The sequence below is a fragment of the Oryx dammah genome, unplaced genomic scaffold (assembly GCF_014754425.2).
Source record: "Oryx dammah isolate SB20612 unplaced genomic scaffold, SCBI_Odam_1.1 HiC_scaffold_29, whole genome shotgun sequence".
Lineage (NCBI taxonomy): Eukaryota > Metazoa > Chordata > Mammalia > Artiodactyla > Bovidae > Oryx > Oryx dammah.
This window is the reverse complement of record NW_024070213.1, coordinates 102,257,069-102,279,060: the sequence shown is the minus strand read 5'-3', so window position 1 is coordinate 102,279,060 and position 21,992 is coordinate 102,257,069. Positions and strand designations below refer to the sequence as shown.

General features: G+C 38.7%; 1 protein-coding gene across 2 annotated transcripts in view; it reads right to left on the bottom strand.

The window, feature by feature from the left end:
- Nucleotides 1-274: 274 nt before the first annotated feature.
- The window catches only part of TSPAN19 (tetraspanin 19), a 31,937-nt gene continuing 10,219 nt past the window's right edge, over nucleotides 275-21,992 (bottom strand). For both annotated transcript variants that reach the window (XM_040234478.1, XM_040234479.1), the window contains exons 4-9: nucleotides 20,958-21,082; nucleotides 15,719-15,793; nucleotides 11,050-11,160; nucleotides 5,232-5,375; nucleotides 3,862-3,945; nucleotides 275-1,103 (exon numbers count right to left, since the gene is read on the bottom strand). In XM_040234478.1, coding sequence (XP_040090412.1) covers nucleotides 1,035-1,103; nucleotides 3,862-3,945; nucleotides 5,232-5,375; nucleotides 11,050-11,160; nucleotides 15,719-15,793; nucleotides 20,958-21,082 — 608 coding nt within the window. In that variant the 3' untranslated portion in view covers nucleotides 275-1,034. The remainder of the gene's footprint in view (nucleotides 1,104-3,861; nucleotides 3,946-5,231; nucleotides 5,376-11,049; nucleotides 11,161-15,718; nucleotides 15,794-20,957; nucleotides 21,083-21,992) is intronic.

Sequence of the window (21,992 nt, the reverse complement as noted above, 5' to 3'; positions counted from 1 at the left end):
ATGACTTTAGAGAAAATGTTTACTCTATTTTCTTTTTCACTTACTAAAAAAAAAAAGAAAGAAAAGCCTGTAGGTCTGTGAAATCTGCAATGTACTGAATAGACAGATGAAAATAGATATGATTGAATTAATAAATATAAATAAGAGTGAGCCTTCTATAGCAGCAGGAGCAATACAGGATCTTCAGTTAATCTATTCTTTCTTCATTTCCTCAAGATCAACACAGCCTTTTCTCCCTAAAGAACAACAATGATATGATAACACCTCATGTCTGTACAGCAATTTTCATTTTTTCAAAGAAGATATTTTCTGTTCTCACATATCATTGTTAGGAAAATAGAACAGGTAGGATATTTTTATATCCTTCCAAAAATTGTGTATGCATCCACTGAGCATAACTTACAAAAAAGGGAAAAAATGAGAAGGTAATGAGTATGAGACTTCAGTGAGTACTTAGACTAGATTATTTTTACTATATTTAAAAATTCATGTTTTTTAAAATATTTTCTTATTGCCACTTAAGTATATCCAAACTTGTAAAACTGTAAATTTATTATCTACTTCTAAGCATTGTAAGAGAGAAATAAAAGATTAATTCAGTGTAGAGGTCAGTGTCATGGAGATTTTCATTCTTTCTTTGAAATCTATAAATCAGTGTTATTTACCTAAAATTTGTAAATGTAAAGTATATGTTATAATTGCTTACACAGTATTTTCTGAACATCATATAGGTATCTTTTTCTACATATGACATTCAAAACATACATGATAATTTACCATATATTGAAATTAGTATATTCAATGATATCCTCTAAATTCAGAAAATGACAATGTACTGAACTGTAGAATTTGATATTAATAAAAATTTCATGGAATGCTATTATATTCAATAATTCTGTGTCACATACAACCACTGACTTGATTAAATCTTAAACAATAAATGTAATTCAAAACTTTTATTTTGGACTAGAAGAATTCAATATGATTATTTTAAGAGTTAATTGGTTTCTTCCAGACAAATTAAAATCCAGTGATCACTTTTCTGCATATATTCTGTTCTTGATGCATCTGAAGAAACAAACAGTTAATGAGAATTGCAAAACCTGGAAAAAAGGGAAACAATAAGAGATCAAAATGTAATCAGTAAGAATAATTTGTAAAGTTAACACCATGTAATTACCAAAATGTATTCTGCAAAAGGAAAAGGGAGGAAGGAGGGTGAGACCATTTCCAAGTAAGGTACATATCATTGTGAATAAGAAGTCAGCAGAGTAACTCTTGCAGGGTAGCCCAGCTGTCACCAAGTTCATTTACAGAGAGGGTAGGAGGAAAAGTTATGACCAACCTAGATAGCATAATTCAAAAGCAGAGACATTACTTTGCTGACTAAGGTCCGTCTAGTCAAGGCTATGGTTTTTCCAGTAGTCATGTTTGGATGTGAGAGTTGGACTGTGAAGAAGGCTGAGCACCGAAGAATTGATGCTTTTGAACTGTGGTGTTGGAGAAGACTCTTGAGAGTCCCTTGGACTGCAAGGAGATCCAACCAGTCCATTCTGAAGATCAGCCCTGGGATTTCTTTGGAAGGAATGATGCTAAAGCTGAAACTCCAGTACTCTGGCCACCTCATGCGAAGAGTTGACTCATTGGAAAAGACTCTGATGCTGGGAGGGATTGGGGGCAGGAGGAGAAGGAGACGACAGAGGATGAGATGGCTGGATGGCATCACTGACTCGATGGACGTGAATCTGAGTGAACTCCGGGAGTTGGTGATGGACAGGGAGGCCTGGCGTGCTGCGATTCATGGGGTCGCAAAGAGTCGGACACGACTGAGCGACTGAACTGAACTGAAAGGAATAGACTACTCAATTTTAATGACATGGGCTATCACTGGGCTGGATGCTGTGATAAACTGCTGATGTTTTGTGTTCATCATTTTTCTAACGTCATCACTTCCAAAAAACTGCCTCTTTTTGTTACAGGATCATGAAAGATGGTCTGGAAAGGGTAGATGATAAACTGGAACTCAATAATATCCCCCATTTTGTCTTATCTTAATTGCCTCAGGATGAATACAATAGAGAATAAACATTTAAAAGGAGTATCAATGCTTATAAGACTGTCTTGTTTACCACCATCCTGAGACTAAACACTCTTACCAGTTGAAAAGCATTTATGGAACTTTAGGTGAGGGCCCTGGTTGTTGTTCAGTTGCTAAGTTGTGTCCTGGTCTTTGCATGCCAGGTTTCCCTACCCTTCACCATCTCCCAGAGTTTGCTCAAACTCATGTCCATTGACTTGGTGATGCTATCCAGCCATCTCATCCTCTGTCACCATCTTCTCCACCTGCCCTCAATCTTTTTCAGCATCAGGGTCTTTTCCAATAAGTTGGCTCTTCACATCAGGTGGCCAAAGTATTGGAGCTTCAGCATCAGTCCTTCCAATCAATATTCAGGACTTATTTCCTGTAGAATTGACTGGTTTGATCTCCTTGTCAAGGGACTCTCAAGAGTCTTCTCCAGCATCACAATTCAAAAGCATCAATTCTTCAGCATTCAGCCTTCTTTATGGTCCAATTCTCACATCTGTACATGACTGCTGGAAAAGCCATAGCTTTGACTATACAAAACTTTGTTGGCTAAGTGATGTCTCTGCTTTTTAAGACTCTGTCTAGATTTGTCATAGCTTTCTTTTCAGGGAGCAAGCATTTTTTAATTTCATGGCTACAGTCACTGTCTACAGTAACTTTGGAGCCCAAGGTAAGAAAATATGTCACTGCTTCCACTTTTTCCCCATCTTTTGCCATGAAGTGATGGGACTGGCTACCATGGTCTTAGTTTTTTGAATGCTGAGTTTTAAGCCAGCTTTTTCACCCTCCTCTTTCACCCTCTTCAAGAGGCTCTTTATTCCCTCTTCGCATTCTGCCATTAGAGTGGTATCATCTGCATATCTGAGGCTGTGGATACTTCTTTGTGGATCAACATAAATTAAATTTGCTATCCTATTTTGGCCAAATCACATGTTATATATTTATTCTGTTATACTCTATACAATAATAATCTATACAGTCTTAACAATTTCTTTGAATCCATACCCTTCACTAGCTTTTATTGGTCTTCACTGGGACTGGAGAATTAAGTACTGTTTCTGAACCTCGATTTTGCAGCTGGCACCCTGGAAGTCAAGGAATATGTAGATTTTGCTTCCCATTGTATCTCTAGCATCTAGTACAGCACCTGACACATAGTAGGTGTTCTTCCCCCTTCCAAATTTATTGAGTGAATGAATGAAGCAATGAATGAAAGAGTGTATGATTGAATAGATTTACTAATGTCAAACATCTGCCTATATTTAAGAAATTTGCCAGTGTACACACTGCGAATCACGGTCAACTCACTGCCAAGATATGAAGTTTTTTTTTTTTTTTTAATCACAAAGAAATGAAATCACTATCTCCCAGGAGAACAACTTATTTTTTTAAATAAAGCCATTAAAACAATGTGTTTATATATTTTTGAACATGCCATGCAGCCTGTGGGATTTTAGTTCCCCAACCAGGAATCAAACCCAAGCCCCCTGCATTGGAAGTGGGGTGTCTTAACCAACTGGACGGACTGCTATGAAAGTCCTGGATGACAACAATTTCCAGTCTCCACCCAGGCTGATCTAAGGATATTGCCCTCAGTTGGGGCCTCCTGTGTGTGAACAGTTTCAGGGTCCTGGCTCCTATTGGACTAATTAGTCTCCTTAGGTCTCCATCTGGTTGTTCTACAATCTATCCCATACACTTTATACTTAACTTTTTAAAATCTTTAAACATATGAAGTAAAAAAAAAAAAAAAAAACATATAAACAAAAACTTACCTCTGAAGCCAAAAGTCCAAAGTTAATTCCAATTAATGTCAAAGTATTAGCATGATACCATGTGCTGATTTTATTTTCACAACCCTAAGGAAAAGAACTTACTTAGATTGACTTGGAGATATAAATGGTTTCATACATAATTCCATTACAGAGAAGAGACAAAGAGATTAGTAATGTAACAAAGTCTAAAAAGCAAGTAAACATCTAACTGGAGACTGGACTTTTAGCCCAGAGCTGCTGCTAAGTCACTTCAGTCGTGTCTGACTCTGTGTGACCCCATAGACAGCAGCCCACCAGGCTCCCCCGTCCCTGGGATTCTCCAGGCAAGAACACTGGAGTGGGTTGCCATTTCCTTCTCCAATGCATGAAAGTGAAAAGTGAAAGTCAAGTTGCTCAGTCGTGTCCAACTCCTAGCGACCCCATGGACTGCAGCCCACCAGGCTCCTACGTCCATGGGAATTTCCAGGCAAGAGTACTGGAGTGGGTTGCCATTGCCTTCTCCATTAGCCCAGAGAGCTTCCTACAATAGCAGGATGCCTCAGCTGCTACTTTTTAAGTTGCTAAGATGTTGTCAGGTAGTTGAAATCAGAAATTTATTAAGTTTTGAGAGGGATTTGATTTTCTGAACACTACTGAAATTCAGCAGGGCATATACATTGCCTAACATGATATTTCCCAAAGAGAACCTTTCTTGGAGAATCCTCCAAATGGAGATTCCTTAAATGGAAATTCCTTAAGTGGAGATTAAATGGAATCCTTAAATGGAGAATCCTCCATTTCTCTATGAATGAATTATGTTATTGAAAGACATCTTAAAATTAGAATAACATCAATATAGAAACTAAACTAAACAAAGTATTAGAAGTTATTGGATGGAAATCCCTAGTTTATCATGTCCTATATCTGTAAAGAGCAGTTGCTACAGATGAACCTCTTCTCTGGTTTCTGCCACCTCTATGTGAACACTACCCTTGACACATCTGGGATTTCCTCCGTTTTTTGCCAAACCTCATGCCTCTTTATTTCTGCTGTTGCAGTTCATTTACCAGTCCTATACAATGGAGATTCACCAAAAGGATCTCCTCTGTCAAAAGATGGTTGAGGAGAGAGTTAATGGAATCCCAAGTTCTAGGCACACTTAGATCACATATTCCAGAAAGTTTAATGACTTTGTTATGTAACTGATACAATCCACTTCTCTGTGCTTTCATTAGCAAGGTACTTAAGAACCTAATAACCATGAATGGCATTGTTTTTAATACAACAATTTGCTCAGGATTCTAAAATGACTTGCAAAAAAACAAAACAAACAAACAAACTAAAAAAACAGGGTACAGTAAACACTTGGAGAAGGCTTGGCTTATATTTACCTGTAGGTACGTTGCATTCAGTGGCTCATCACAAAACCACTTTCTTAATGTAGAATTTGTGCAAGAACATGGCACCTGTTCTGAGTTTTCTTTATTCTTGTTCTTGGTCCAGTCTGTGTAATTTTTTAGGCCACAACACTGAAACTAGAAAAATGATTCTATAAGTTTTACTATAGAATATTCAAAATACAGTTAATTATATGACTCCTATGCTTCTCAAAGTGGTTTTATGATAAATTTATTAATTTATTCTGCATTTAAATATAACAGATTAAACAAATATATTTTTGTTTGTTTAAACAAAAATATTTTTGTTGCTATTGCTGCTATGGTTGATATTAATCAGAATTAAAGATCTCTACTCATATAAGTGAGCTATGTTTGAATGAAATTGTTATATCTGAATTTACCTTATAGAGTTCAGGATAAAAGATATACTGGATTTACTAAATCATGTTTAGAGCCAGAACATAGGAGGGAGAAACCCTTGAGCCATACATTCTCCTAACTATAACAGTTTTCTTTATGATTTATCCAAAATATGCTGCCATATGTGTTTAATATATAAAGAGACTCAGGTTATTTCTACATTCTTAGGGTTAATGTAAGATGTTAACCTTATATTTTGTATGCTGTGAAAAGCTGCCACACACACACACCAAAAAAAGCCCCAAAGGTAATAAGGAAAAGAGTCATAGAAGTGATCAAGCATCTATGAAATGTCTCATTTCCAATCCTATCAAGTTGAGTTGAAAGGATGTGAAAGAATCAGCTTATATATTTATCACCTAGAAAATAAGAGAAAGTTAAAGTGAGTAGATCATTATTTTCTAAACTTGTTATTGAAAGTTATAGCATCAGTACCACCTATGTATCAGTACCACCATAATCACAGAAAACTAGTCAATCCAATCACACTAGGACCACAGCCTTGTAGTGGAGAGGTCTGGCAGAACGTGGTCCACTGGAGAAGGGAATGGCAAACCACTTCAGTATTCTTGCCTTTAGAATCCCGTGAACAGTATGAAAAGGCAAAATGATAGGATACTGAAAGAGGTACTCCCCAGGTCAGTAGGTGCCCAACACGCTATTAGAGATCAGTGGAGAAATAACTCCAGAAAGAATGAAGGGATGGAGCCAAAGCAAAAACAATACCCAGCTGTGGATGTGACTGGTTAGAAGCAAGGTCCAATGCTGTAAAGAGCAATATTGCATAGGAACCTGGAATGTCAGGTCCATGAATCAAGGCAAATTGGAAGTGGTCAAACAGGAGATGGCAAGAGTGAACGTCAACATTCTAGGAATCAGTGAACTAAAATGGACTGGAATGGGTAAATTTAACTCAGATGACCATTATATCTACTACTGCGGGCAGGAATCCCTTAGAAGAAATGGAGTAGCCATCATGGTCAACAGAAGAGTCTGAAATGCAGTACTTGGATGCAATATCAAAAATGACAGAATGATCTCTGTTCGTTTCCAAGGCAAACCATTCAACATCACAGTAATCCAAATCTATGCCCAACCAGTAACACTGAAGAAGCTGAAGTTGAATGATTCTATGAAGACCTCCAAGACCTTTTAGAACTAACACCCAAAAAAGATGCCCTTTTCATTATAGGGGACTGGAATGCAAAAGTAGGAAGTCAAGAAACACCTGGAGTAACAAGGCAAATTTGGCCTTGGAATGCAGAATGAAGCAAGGCAAAGGCTAATAGAGTTTTGCAAAGAAAATGCACTGGTCATAGCAAACACCCTCTTCCCACAACACAGGAGAAAACTCTACACATGGACATCACCAGATGGTCAACACTGAAATCAGATTGATTATTGCAGCCAAAGATGGAGAAGCTCTGCTGCTGCTGCTGCTGCTAAGTCGCTTCAGTCGTGTCTGACTCTGTGCGTCCCCATAGATGGCAGCCCACCAGGTTCCCCCATCCCTGGGATTCTCCAGGCAAGAACACTGGAGTGGGTTGCCATTTCCTTCTCCAATGCATGAAAGTGAAAACTGAAAGTGAAGTCGCTCAGCCGTGTCTGACTCTTAGCAACCCCATGGACCGCAGCCTACCAGGCTCCTCCATCCATGTGATTTTCCAGGCAAGAGTACTGGAGTGGGGTACCATTGCCTTCTCCAGGAGAAGCTCTATACAGTCAGCAAAAACAAGACTGGGAGCTGACTGTGGCTCAGATCATGAACTCCTTATTGACAAGTTCAGAATTATATTGAAGAAAGTAGGGAAAACCACTAGACCATGCAGGTATGACCTAAATCAAATCCCTTATGACTATACAGTGGAAGTGAGAAATAGTTTTAAGGGCCTAGATCTGATAGATAGAGTGCCTGATGAACTATGGAATGAGGTTCGTGACACTGTACAGGAGACAGGGATCAAGACCATTCCCATGGAAAAGAAATGTAAAAAAGCAAAATGGCTGTCTGGGGAGGCATTACAAATAGCTGTGAAAAGAAGAGAAGCAAAAATCAAAGGAGAAAAGGAAAGATATAAGCATCTGAATGCAGAGTTCCAAAGAATCAAGGAGAGACAAGAAAGCCTTCCTCAGCGATCAATGCAAAGAAATAGAGGAAAACAACAGAATGGGAAAGACTAGAGATCTCTTCAAGAAAATTAGATATACCAAGGGAACATTTCATGCAAACATGGGCTCGATAAAGGACAGAAATAGTATGGACCTAATAGAAGCAGAAGATATTAAGAAGAAATGGCAAGAATACACAGAAGAACTGTACCAAAAAGATCTTCACGATCAAGATAATCATGATGGTGTGATCACTCACCTAGAGCCAGACATCCTGGAATGTGAAGTCAAGTGGGCCTTAGAAAGCATCACTACGAACAAAGCTAGTGGAGGTGATGGAATTCCAGTGGAGCTATTTCAAATCCTGAAAGATGATGCTGTGAAAGTGCTGCACTCAATATGCCAGCAAATTTGGAAAACTCAGCAGTGGCCACAGGACTGGAAAAGGTCAGTTTTCATTCCAATCCCAAAGAAAGGCAATGCCAAAGAATGCTCAAACTACCACACAATTGCACTCATCTCACCCACTAGGAAAGTAATGCTCAAATTTCTCCAAGCCAGGTTTCAGCAATATGTGAACCGTGAACTTCCAGCTGTTCAAGCTGGTTTTAGAAAAGGCAGAGGAACCAGAGATCAAATTGCCAACATCCGGTGGATCATCGAAAAAGCAAGAGAGTTCCAGAAAAACATCTATTTCTGCTTGATTGACTATACCAAAGCATTTGAATGTGTGGATCACAATAAACTGTGGAAAATTCTGAAAGAGATGGGAATACCAGACCACCTGACCTGCCTCTTGAGAAACCTGTATGCAGGTCAGAAAGCAACAGTTAGAACTGGACATGGAATGACAGACTGGTTCCAAATAGGAAAAGGAGTACGTCAAGGCTGTATATTGTCACCCAGCTTATTTAACTTACATGCAGAGTACATTGAGAAACACTGGGCTGGAAGAAGCACAAGCTGAAATCAAGATTGCTAGGAGAAATATCAATCACCTCAGATATGCAGATGACACCACCCTTATGACAGAAAGTGAAGAAGAACTAAAAATCCTCTTGATGAAAGTGAAAGAGGAGAATGAAAAAGTTAGCTTAAAGCTCAACATTCAGAAAACGAAGATCATAGCATCTGGTCCCATCACTTCACAGGAATATAGATGGGGAAACAGTGGAAACAGTGTCAGACTTTATTTTTTTTGGCTCCAAAGTCACTGCAGATGGTGACTGTGACCATGAAATAAAAAGACGCTTACTCCTTGGAAGGAAAGTTATGACCAACGTAGACAGCATAGTGAAAAGAAGAGACATTACTTTGCCAACAAAGGTCCATCTAGTCAAGGCTATGGTTTTTCCTGTGGTCATGTATGGATGTGAGAGTTGGACTGTGAAGAACGCTGAGCACCGAAGAATTGATGCTTTTGAACTGTGGTGTTGGAGAAGACTCTTGAGGGTCCCTTGGACTGCAAGGAGATCCAACCAGTCCATTCTAAACGAGATCAGTCCTGGGTGTTCTTTGGAAGGACTGATGCTAAAGCTGAAACTCCAATACTTTGGCCACCTCACGCAAAGCGTTGACTCATTGGAAAAGACTCTGATGCTGGGAGGGATTGGGAGCAGGAGGAGAAGGGTAAGACCGAGGATGAGATGGCTGGATGTCATCACCGACTCGATGGATATGAGTTTGATTAAACTCCGGGAGTAGGTGATGGACAGGGAGGCCTGGTGTGCTGCGATTCATGGGGTTGCAAATAGTCGGATACAACTGAGCAACTGAACTGAACTGACCTAAACTCAACCAACTATGTTTCAATACGTGCCAACAATCTTGCCACAGTCCTGGAAACATTGAAATATTAACATAGTACTTTAGATACTGGGTACTGAAAGTTAGTTAAACAATCAAATCTACATATACTATCTCAATGCTCAATGATATTCATGGCTAGGTAACATAAGTTGGATTCTCATTAATGACAGTGATGTCATACATATAGACATGTTTTCGTGCTGCTGTTGCTGCTAAGTTGCTTCAGTCATGTCTGACTGTGCGACCCCATAGACGGCAGCCCACCAGGCTCCCCCGTCCCTGGGATTCTCCAGGCAAGAACACTGGAATGAGTTACCATTTCCTTCTCCAATGCATGAAAGTGAAAAGTGAAAGTGATGTTGCTCAATTGTTTTCTGATTTATCAGTTAATGACCATAGGATGGTTTGATATACTGCTATCTGTCATAAAGCTATCTGAAAATGCAATACCTTTTCAGATCACATACACCAAAGAAAAAATAAGGTGAATAAAATCATTTATAATACATTTAAATTCTCCTAATAAGCTTTTCTGTTATTAAATATACTAAAGACAGTAACTGTTTATGTGAAACTCTGGTATAGCACTTGAGCATAAAATCTAGTGTAGATCGTCAGGGATTGAATTTTGGCTGTGCCATCTATTAGCACTGGCTAAGTTATGAATTTCTCTACTTTCATCTACAAAATGAAGATAATAGTTCTTATTGCATTGGATTGAGGGGACTAAATCATTTAATATATGCAAAGTGCCTAAAAAGGGACCTAGGCCTATGAAAATGTTTGCTTTTTTTTTTAATCAAGCACTTAATATGTTCCTGTGCCAATCTATTCTTGTAACCATTTCGCTAACTACACACATTCCCTTACCTTGCCAAGAAACATCTGAACAGTGAAATAATAATCCTAACAACATTAGCTGACAAATATTAGTTGCTTACTGTGTCCCAGATGCAAGGCTTTCTATGTATTATATATATTACTTCCTTTATTCTTGACAACCAGAGGTAGGGGTTATTCTGCCTATTTTGTTAATATGGTATCTGAGGTTAAGAAGACTTCTTATCCAGGATCATAAAGTTACCACGTGGAAAACCTGATGTTCAGGCTCAAATGGGAACCATCAGGATCCTCTGCTGCCCAGCAGGGACTGGGCTTAGAATTTATCTCCCTCTGGATGCAACCGAGTAGATTACTGTTACACTTGGCAGAAGACTCCCAACACTTTTATAGATGAATCCAGATTAAAATGACCAGACATCAGTTGACCCAGAAAAGCAGATACACCTTACAAAAGAAGAGTAAAACTCAAGATCTGTAAGTTTAGACAATCCTATCCCACCTCATTTCTTTAGAAGAAATACAAGAACCTCTCATTCGTGTATCCATCCCCTGTCCTTCCTTGTCTTCCCACTTTTCAGCTGTCACCTTTGGTGTCTAATTTTTTAGTTTTATGATACTTTCATCTTACCATTTTCTGCAGAGCATTCAGAATCACCCACTTGGGTATATCTTGAGGAAAATCCTCAGATCCATACTCAGAAATGATGGAATCAATTTTATCATGCCACGCTTGGTGAACCTGTTGAAAATTTTATTCAAAATGAAAATTTGATAGAAACTTCCCTTATGGTTCCTCATAAAAAGTATTCAGACTCAGTTTGTTGTTTTCAACTTATTTCTAAGTGTTTATTTTCTTCCTATCATTATTTTTAGCAATGAGCAAATGTGAATACCTATGGTATTTTACACTGTGATCTATAGGAAGACTACATTAGACTTCTTTATGATTAGGAAGAAGTTATGTGCTGCTCTCCTCAGTGTTGAAAGGTTCTAACATTTCTTCTCATAATCCCAGGAAAAACTGTGAAAGACTTATAAATGGAAAAGATGACTGAGGATCTTTTCAATGAAAACTAGGTTTTCTCTAGTATACGTTCAGGGTTCTCGGATTCTATGAGTCTGTATTTTTCACAGTTTTTAATTTATTTTCCAACTTTGTAAGTTGTGTATTTGTTGGTCTCAATGTCCCAATTCAAATGATTCTTTGTTGGAGAGAATTGCTGATGAATTTTTCCTGGTGGGGATGAAATTGATCCCTTTCCTTTCGAAGTCAGTTTTTATGTCAGTTTTTCTCTTTGTACTCTCCTTCTAATTGGTTTTTATATCTAAACTAGTTTCCACATTAATCAAGGTGTTAAATAAAATTACTGACCTGAATCTACTGTATATTTTACAAGAAATACATTTTCAATTTAAAAATTATCTTTTCATAATGCTAAAGCAAAAAAATCATATCTGAAAGTTTGGGGGAAATTGCTATTTTGTAATTTAGATATTGCATGGGTAATTTTTAATTATATAAGCATTTAAAAGTTTATATGGCTTTCATAACTAAGTCCTAATTTGGTCCTAAAAATAGTAAAAGGTAGAAATTCCAGATAGTATTTTCATTTTATGAACCATGATATAGATACTCAGAGAATATGATCATTTCCTTTGTTTACATGAATGAAGAAGAGGTGTGAATTCTAAACCTAATTCATTTGAAATCTAGTCTAATACTTTCTCATTATCATACTCAATCTTTGAATAATGAAAACTAAATAACTGGTTGGAATACTACAATAATTAAGACATCTGTACAAGTTAAACTCTTACACACTTACATCTAAGAAGATTAGAATGATATAATGTGTTATTCATATAATCTATTTTACATATTTTCTGAGTTAATTTTTATTCAGAATAGAAAATGATCCTTTTCTATTTTATACTGTTGTGATAACAGGGAGACATATCCTCATTTACCTTTTAAAGCTTAACTTGGGAGATTGAGAGTGACTATGAATCACACTTTAGTATATAAGAGTAAAAATGATTTTCATATATAATCTAGGTTACTACTATAAAAATAATTCCCTCAAATATTCAATTTGAAAAATATCCAGTGAAGCCCTAGTGCATCTCCAACACTGAGTCAGCGTTCAATTCAGTTCAGTTCAGTTCAGTTGCTCAGTCGTGTCCGACTCTTTGTGACCCCATGAATCGCAGCATGCCAGGCCTCCCTGCCCATCACCAGCTCCCGGAGTTCACTCAGACTCACGTCCATTGAGTCAGTGATGCCATCCAGCCATCTCATCCTCTGTCGTCCCCTTCTCCTCCTGCCCCCAATCCCTCCCAGCATCAGAGTCTTTTCCAATGAGTCAACTCTTCGCATGAGGTGGCCAAAGTACTGGAGCTTCAGCTTTAGCATCATTCTTTCCAAAGAAATCCCAGGGCTGATCTCCTTCAGAATGGACTGGTTGGATCTCCTTGCAGTCCAAAGGACTCTCAAGAGTTTTCTCCAACACCACAGTTCAAAAGCATCAATTCTTCGGCACTCAGCCTTCTTCACAGTCCAACTCTCACATCCGTACATGACTACTGGAAAAACCATAGCCTTGACTAGATGGACCTTAGTCGGCAAAGTAATGTCTCTGCTTTTGAATATGCTATCTAGGTTGGTCATAACTTTTCTTCCAAGGAGTAAGTGTCTTAATTTCATGGCTTCAGTCACAAACTGCAGTGATTTTGGAGCCCCCAAAAATAAAGTCTGACACTGTTTCCACCGTTTCCCCATCTATTTCTCATGACATGATGGGACCAGATGCCATGATCTTCGTTTTCTGAATGTTGAGCTTTAAGCCAACTTTTTCACTCTCCACTTTCATCAAGAGGCTTTTTAGTTCCTCTTCCCTTTCTGCCATAAGGGTGGTGTCATCTGTATATCTGAGGTGATTGATATTTCTCCCAGCAATCTTGATTCCAGCTTGTGTTTCTTCCAGTCCAGTGTTTCTCATGATGTACTCTGCATAGAAGTTAAATAAGCAGGGTGATGATATACAGCCTTGACATAGTCCTTTTCCTATTTGGAACCAGTCTGTTGTTCCATGTCCAGTTCTAACTGTTGCTTCCTGACCTGCATACAGGTTTCTCAAGAGGCACATCAGGTGTTCTGGTATTCCCATCTCTCTCAGAATTTTCCACAGTTTCTTGTGATCCACACAGTCAAAGGCTTTGGCATAGTCAATCAAGCAGAAATAGATGTTTTTCTGGAACTCTCTTGCTTTTTCCATGATCCAGCGGATGTTGGCAATTTGATCTCTGGTTCCTCTGTCTTTTCGAAAACCAGCTTGAACATCAGGAAGTTCACGGTTCACGTATTGAGTCAGCATTGTAAATGACATAAAATATTTAAAAGCTTGTGAGAGCTCAATCCAGTCTGAACTGTAGAAGTCAAGGTGATATAAACTAAGCTGCTATCTCTAGGGCTGGCTAATAAGTGTTAATTCAGATTCTGTCATTTGGCCGTGATATATTTTACATGTATTTCTCTGCTCAAAACCTCCGTTTCTGTTCTAGAAAGCAGGCCTTACAATGCATCTCTAGGATTTGTTATGAGATCAATAATATAGTGCCAGTAAAGTGCCTGTCACATTCTTTGGCACATGGTGGTTATTATTAAATGATAGATTATTCTTAAAATAGGTGGAGAGGAGTATCTGAATAATACTTAAATAAATATGGGTGACATTGATTAACTATATCCATGTGTTAAAGGCCCTTAAGTCTGATATTCAGGTTCTATCACCAGGTCCAAAAGTTAGAGGATGATGTGTTGGGATCAAGACAGCTTTACAGGACTCACTTGACTGCGTGTGCGTGCACACACACACATGCACACACATTTTTTCATGTGGAGAGAAGAAATTTTAGATATAAATGCCAAGTCATTAACAATAGGTCCTAGGTAATTAGATACCCAGGACAGATGCCAAGCACAAGAGAGCAAATGAAGTTGGAAAGCAATGGTGCTATATAGAAAAGGTTTTGTTGAGGTTTGGCCATTAATTAAGAGTTTAGATATATAGATATATATATCACATATATATATCATTTGCTTAGAGAGAGAGAGAAGGCAAGTGTAAGTGAGAGAGAGAGTTTGAAGGCTAGGAACCATAGGAATTGCTCAGGGTCTCCTTCAAAATAAAATAAGGGAAGGACTTTCCTGGTGGCCCAGGGGTTAAGAATCCACCTGCCAGTGCAGGGCACATGGGTTCAATCCCTGGTCCGGGAAAACCCCACATGCTTCGGGGAAACTAAGCCTGTGCTCTGTGACTACTGAGCCTGCATGCCTAGAGCACGTGCTCTGCAACAACAGAAGCCATCACCATAAGGATACTGTGCAACACAGGGAAGAGTTGCCTGTGCTCACCACAACTAGAGAACGCCTGCAGGCAGCAACAAAGACCCAGCACACCCCAAAATAAATAAATACAAATATTTTTTTAGAAGTCAAATAAGGGAAGAGAGAGAGCTCTCAAATAGCTACCCTGTTACAGGGACTTTACAACTGTCAGTTAGTGATAACTCCATAAGGTAGTAGATGAAGACATAGGTTTAAGGATTGACTTCAAGTCCATGCTCTTAGTGCTATAAGACAGTCTCCCAGGATACAAAAACAGACCTTGACTGCACTAAAATACTCAAGTTTCTTAAAGAATTAAAAGTAACTATAGGCAGTAAAGAGGTAAGTTGTGTTACCGAAAAGTTTTCAGGAAATTTATTACATGCTTTTTTGAACTTAAAAAATATAAATCATCTGTTAATTTAATTGTGTCACTTATAGCCATAACTATACAAATAGATGAATTATTCAGCACATCTTATTTAAATGAAATTGCTAAATTTAAAATTAGTACTAATTAGTATCTTTAGAAAGTCTAAAGATATTTCTTTACAAAAACAGAATATAGTATGGTGATGTGGTTACTAGTGATAGCAGGGTTGGCTGAGGGGGCCAGTTTTGGATTCCCCACTCTAAGTATTATCTCCTTTTCCTCCACATTTTTTTGTCATTTACAACAACATTATTAGTCTTCTGCAGACAGAGTTAGACATGAACTCTGTCCTCCATTCCAATCTGACCCTTGTCTCCTTTCCATTACACGATTCTAGTACTTCCATTTCATCCCTTTTCCCCTAAAGACATTTACTTACCTTTAGCTTTTAATATAGGTTTAATATAGGTTCAGGTCTCAATAATCTACAACATCTGATTTTCCTATTTTTCAAATAAAAAGATGATGTTTCCATACCTCTTCCTTCTTTGCAAAGATGAGTGTTGAAAGTACAACCTGAACACCAACAGCCCACATTAACAGTACTGCATACTACGAGAAAAGAGACATAGAGATGAGAACTATGCTCCTAATGTATTTTTTAGATACTACAGTGATGGAAAATGCACATCATATGAAATATGCAGTCTTAAAATATATATATAGGTATTACTGAAGTTTCCTGTTCTCATATACATGAGTGAAATCCTTACATCAAAAGGCAAAAAAAAAAATCAGTGAACATTTGGATAAGAGTAAGATCGAAAGAAGTGATAATATTTCATAAGAACTCTAACAGACTACTTGGTCTAGTGGAGTTGACAATGATACCCTCTTCATTCAGATCTAAAACTCATAGCTGCTGCTGCTGCTGCTGCTGCTGCTAACTCGCTTCAAAGGGGGATTTAAATATCTTGACTTCCGCTTAACACCATTCCGCTAACACTACAGAACTCACTAAATTGTGGCCAGACATAAACTATTCCATCATGCACAGAGCAACGACAGCATTAACAACAACAACAAAATAATGAGAAAGTTGCAGCCATGAAATTAAAAGATGCTTACTCCTTGGAAGAAAAGTTATGACCAACCTAGATAGCATATTCAAAAGCGGAGACATTACTTTGCCGACTAAGGTCCATCTAGTCAAGGCTATGGTTTTTCCAGTAGTCATGTATGGATGAGAGAGTTGGACTGTGAAGAAGGCTGAGCGCCGAAGAATTGAATGTGTTTGAACTGTGGTGTTGGAGAAGACTCTTGAGAGTCCCTTGGACTGCAAGGAGATCCAACCAGTCCATTCTGAAGGAGATCAGCCCTGGGATTTCCTTGGAAGGAATGATGCTAAAGCTGAAACTCCAGTACTTTGGCCACCTCATGTGAAGAGTTGACTCATTGGAAAAGACTCTGATGCTGGGAGGGATTGGGGGTAGGAGGAGAAGGGTACGACCGAGGATGAGATGGCTGGATGGCATCACTGACTCGATGGATGTGAGTCTGAGTGAACTCCGGGAGATGGTGATGGACAGGGAGGCCTGGCGTGCTGCGATTCATGGGGTCGCAAAGGGTCGGACACAACCGAGCGACTGAACTGAACAAAGGCAACGGCGACAGTAGAGTCTATATGCGTATTTGGACTATTGCTTTGAGAACTAAAACTACTTCAAAATGATTTTTGCATTATTTGACTATTTTCTTGTTTCAAAACGTAACAGCCACTGCCGTCTTCTTCACTATAGCAGCACAGTGTTACATATTATCTAGAATTCAAAATAACTTCTAAAGTAACTCGTCTGAATATTTTACTAAATAAAATACAAGAATGATTTCATTATTATTATTAGTTTTACATATTTTAAACATTTAATACTTTAAAATAGTCCATTAACATTGCTTACTCGACATACATCGTGTTTCCTATTTTCAGGGACAAAAATAGGTTTTTGTCTTTAGCACTGTTTAGAAGTTTAGGTTTTTAATACTTCTAAACACAATACCTCACTTAATCTTCACTATCAAGAAGTAGTGGTGAAGACAGGTAGAGACAGAGAAAATGTGCAAAACAATTTTTTTTTTTTAAGTTACTGGATTTCTTTTCAACGGCAAGGTGGCTGAGGTCTACTGGACTCTCCCGGGTTTCTGATTCAATGGCAGTATGAAATGTTACATTTGCCTAAGCTATTATTCAACTCTCTAGAGAGTTAATTTACAGAACTCTGATAGTATCAATAATACAAAAGTCCCATCATAATGCCAATGATTGCTATTCATGAAAATACAAATGAATACAGGTTTTAGGGGATATAAATCTCCACAAGTCTAATTCTCATTTAAACCAGTTGTTACTTCTTACTGGTGGTTCCCCTATTGATTAATTATTTAAATAAAGTCTCTGACACATGTTCATTTTCATACAGGTTATTCATGATTTTATCCTTGAAAATTATTATCTTTTAACCTCAGTTAGATGTCTACAGAAATAAGATTAAAACTTTCCTTCAAGCCATTTCTGTCCCAGTTTCCATATTCAAAATCAGAAGTCCCATGAGAAAATTATGCTAAAGGCCCTAGAATAAGAGAAAGATAAAATCTGAGAGTTGAAGGTGTGCCTTTGAGGAGAATAAAAAGAGAGAGTGAGGTCTTTTTTTCTAGGTATTGCCAGGATAAAGTGGCAAGACCCCAGAGGGAAACGAAGGTGCGGTTTCCAGATCTGCATAAAATGCTTCTTCCCCCGGTAATATTCAAATAACAAGTAGCAATTACTAACAATAGGCGGCAACTAATTCCTCTGCCAGGCATGACTCTAATTGCTGTGTCATCGGCAGGGTTGAATGTCTCAGGTCTCAGGGGAGATAAACTGCAGGAAAGGAACTGAGGTAACTGTTCCTTACCAGTCCTTCACAAGAGAATTTCACCGATATGCCTGTACTGGTATATACTGGATGAAGAGCAACCCTGGTTTGCTGCCCTAGGCCATTCAGACAGCAAGCGCATAGTCCTGAAGGAATCACATCAGCTGGGAAAGGGAGTGCGTTCATGGTAACTGGTGTAGACTGATAACAAAATCCAGAGTGATTACCAGGACTTTCCGTGCTGCATAAGAGTTAGGGATTCTTGGCAAGAGGCACAGTTTGCTACATTTGGATTTCTTTTCTGCATCACAGGAAAGTACCTGTGAATTAAAACTGATTTGAGGACTTCCTGGTGGTCCAGTGGCTAAGACTCCGAGTTCCCAATGCAGGGGTCCTGGTTTTGATCCCCGGTCAGGGAACTAGATCCCGCATGAAACAACCGAAGAGCCCACAGGCTGCAACTAAGACCTGATGCAGTCAAACAGTTGCAAAGTCACTTCTGACTCTTTTGCGACCCCTTGGGCTGTAGCCTACCTCTCTCTGTCCATGGGATTTCCCAGGGCAAGAATACTGGAGTGGGTTGCCATTTCCTTCTCCAATCTGTTTTAAAGAAAATGTTAAATATGTTTAAAAATGTTTTTAAAAAGCTATATTTCATCTGAAGATATTAAGAAGAGGTGGAAAGAACAGAAGAACTATACAAAAAAGATCTTAATGTCCCAGATAACCACAATGGTGTGATCATTCACATAAGCCAGACATCTTGGAGTACGTAGTCAAGTGGGCCTTGGGAAGCATCACTATGAACAAAACTAGTGGAGGTGATGGAATTCCAGCTGAGCTATTTCAAGTCCTAAAAGATGATGCTGTTAAAAGTGCTGCACTCAGTATGCCAGCAAATATGGAAAACTCAGCAGTGGCCACAAGACTGGAAAAGGTCAGTTTTCATTCCAATCCCCCCAAAAAAAGTCGATGCCAAAGACTGTTCAAACTACCACACAGTGGCACTAATTTCACATGCTAGCAAAATAATGCTCAAAATTCTCCAAACCAGGCTTCAAGAGTACATGACCTGTGAACTTCCAGATGTTCAAGCTGGATTTAGAAAAGACAGAGGAAACAGAGATCAAATTGCCAACATCTGTTGCATCATAGAGAAAACAAGAAAATTTAGGAAAAACATCTACTTCTGCCTCATTGATTACTCTAAAGTCCTTGACTGTGTGGATCACAATAAACTGTGAAAAATTCTTAAAGAGATGGGAATACCAGACCACCTTACCTGCCTTCTGAGAATCCTGCATGCAGCTCAAGAAGCAACAGTTAGAACCAGACATGGAACAACAGACTGGTCCCAAATTGGGAAAGGAGCACATTAAGGCTGCATATTGTCACCCTGTTTATCTAACTTCTATACAGAGTGCATCATGCAAAATGGTGGACTGGATGAAGCACAAGCCAGAATCAAGATTTCCAGGAGAAATATCAATAACCTCAGATATGTAGATGGCACCACCCTTATGGCAGAAAGTGAAGAGGAATTAAAGAGCCCCTTGAGGAAGGTGAAAGAGGAGTGAAAAGGCTGGTTTAAAACTCAACATTCAGAAAACTAAGATCATGGCATCCAGTCCCATCACTTCATGCCAAATAGACGGGGAAACAATGGAAACAGTGACAGACTATTTTTGGGGGCTCCAGAATCACTGAACATGGTGACTGCAGCCATGAAATTAAAAGGCACTTGGCTCCTTGGAAGAAAAGTTATGACCAACCTAGACAGCATATTAAAAACCAGAGACATTACTTTGCCAACAAAGGTGCATCTAGTCAAAGCTACGATTTTTCCAGTAGTCATGTATGAATGTGGAAATTGGACCATAAAGAAGGCTGAGTGCCAAAGAATTGATGCTTTTGAGCTGTGGTGTTGTAGAAGACTCTTGAGAGTCCCTTGGATTGCAAGATCAAACCAGTTAATCAAATCAGTCTTGAATATTCATTGGAAGGAATGATGCTGAAGCTGAAACTCCAATACTTTAGTCACCTGATGAGAAGAGAGCCTACACATTAGCAAAGACCGTGATGCTGGGAAAGATTAAGGGCAGGAGAAGGGGACGACAGAGGATGAGATGGTTGGATGGCATCACTGACTCAATGGACATGAGTTTGAGTGAACTCCAGGAGATGGTGAAGGACAGGGAAGCCTGGTGTGCTGCAGTGCCTGGGGTCGAGAAGAGTTGGACACGACCGAGTGACTGAACAACAACATAATTCACCAGAATCTGTGGATTGGCATACCATTCTCCTGTATGGTAAATGGCTCAAGTTCAGATTTGTCTTCCGTATTATGAGTTATCTTTTCATGTATATGCCTGGGAGGAGAGAGTGTGCTAACCAGATGCCAGAGTCTGGCCCCCTCAGCAGTTATGTTTCTCTTTGTTAAATTATATATTCTGATCTCAGTTATAAGTTAGCATCCCACATGGTACACCCACAGGGAGAAAATGTGCCAACTACAGGCCATTGTTTCCTTTTCCCTCCTAAGCTTCAATGTTCATTGACTTTAACACATTTTATTCTGATTTTAGTTAGCTGTAGTTCACCTTCAGCAATGGATACATATTGACCCTGTCTTCAAAATCAATATCAATGTATTAGGTGTTGATGTCCAGATTTGGTCCACTGAAAACTCAGCAAGAAAATTTTGTCCAAGCAAAGATTCTTGGGAGGGGGCACTTCATTGCCTTGCCCCCAAGAGCCCATTATACGGCTGTGTTCCAGTGACATAAATCATTTTTGCTCACTTGAGTAATTTGAACACTGAAAATCAAAGCTACAAATTCAGACTATTGAATTGAAATACGTACCAGAATTAGGAGCCACCTGATCTCATTGTGAATTCCCAAATAACCCAAGAGACAAAGAAGAAGAATAGCAGATCCAGTTCCAATCAAAATTCGAAAAATATACACTGTCAAGTGATTATTTTCATCTGTGGAAACCACAAAATAGCTATTATTAAGTGATATGTGTTTTCTATTTAATAATAAATGCAGCAACTCAAGGTTTCCCTAAGCTGCTGCTGCCGCTGCTAAGTCGCTTCAAATCACTAGGATTCTCTTTCTCTCTCTCTTTTTAATCTCATTCTAGCACCTCTTACTTATTCTTAAGTACTTTTCTTCCTTTAATGACATGATAGAGAATTTCTTCAATCTTGGAAGATCTCTTTTAACTTTGTCTTTAATGTCTTCTATGAAAGAAGACAACTTTTTCTTGAATGAATTCTTCTATGTATAACATATGTCCAAACATTTATGTATTCATTCATTCATTCATCAAAAATAGTTTGAGTACCTAACATATGTGGGCTTCCTTGGTGGCACAGTGATAAAGAATCTGCCTGCCAATGCAGGAGATGTGGGTTGAATCCCTGGATCGGGAAGATCCCCTGGAGAAGAAAACGGCAACCCACCTCAGTGTTCTTGCCTGGGAAATCCTATGGACAGAAAGAGGCTGGCAGGCTACAGTCCATGGGGGTCACAAAAAAGTCGGATATGACTTAGCAACTAACCAACAGCCTAACATGTGGGTTAAGTTTCCCTTGTATGAGACCCTGAGTTTATTGCTAATATGGCCCCATTAAAAGTATATTTTATTCTCTCTCCATCTAGACTGAGCTCTCCAGGCTAGAGACTATATATATATATTTATATAGTCAACAGACTAATTGTTAAATGCTTAGTGCTATGGTACAGATGTAGTGCTTAAGAAATACTTTTTTAAAGGGAGAATGAATACATTAAATATGCCCTAGGTTTTACGGGAGAAGAGTAGAGGCAGTGGGCAGTGGTGTGCTGGAACAAGATTGTTCTGGCACATAAAGCCAAGGGTTACATTGTCAC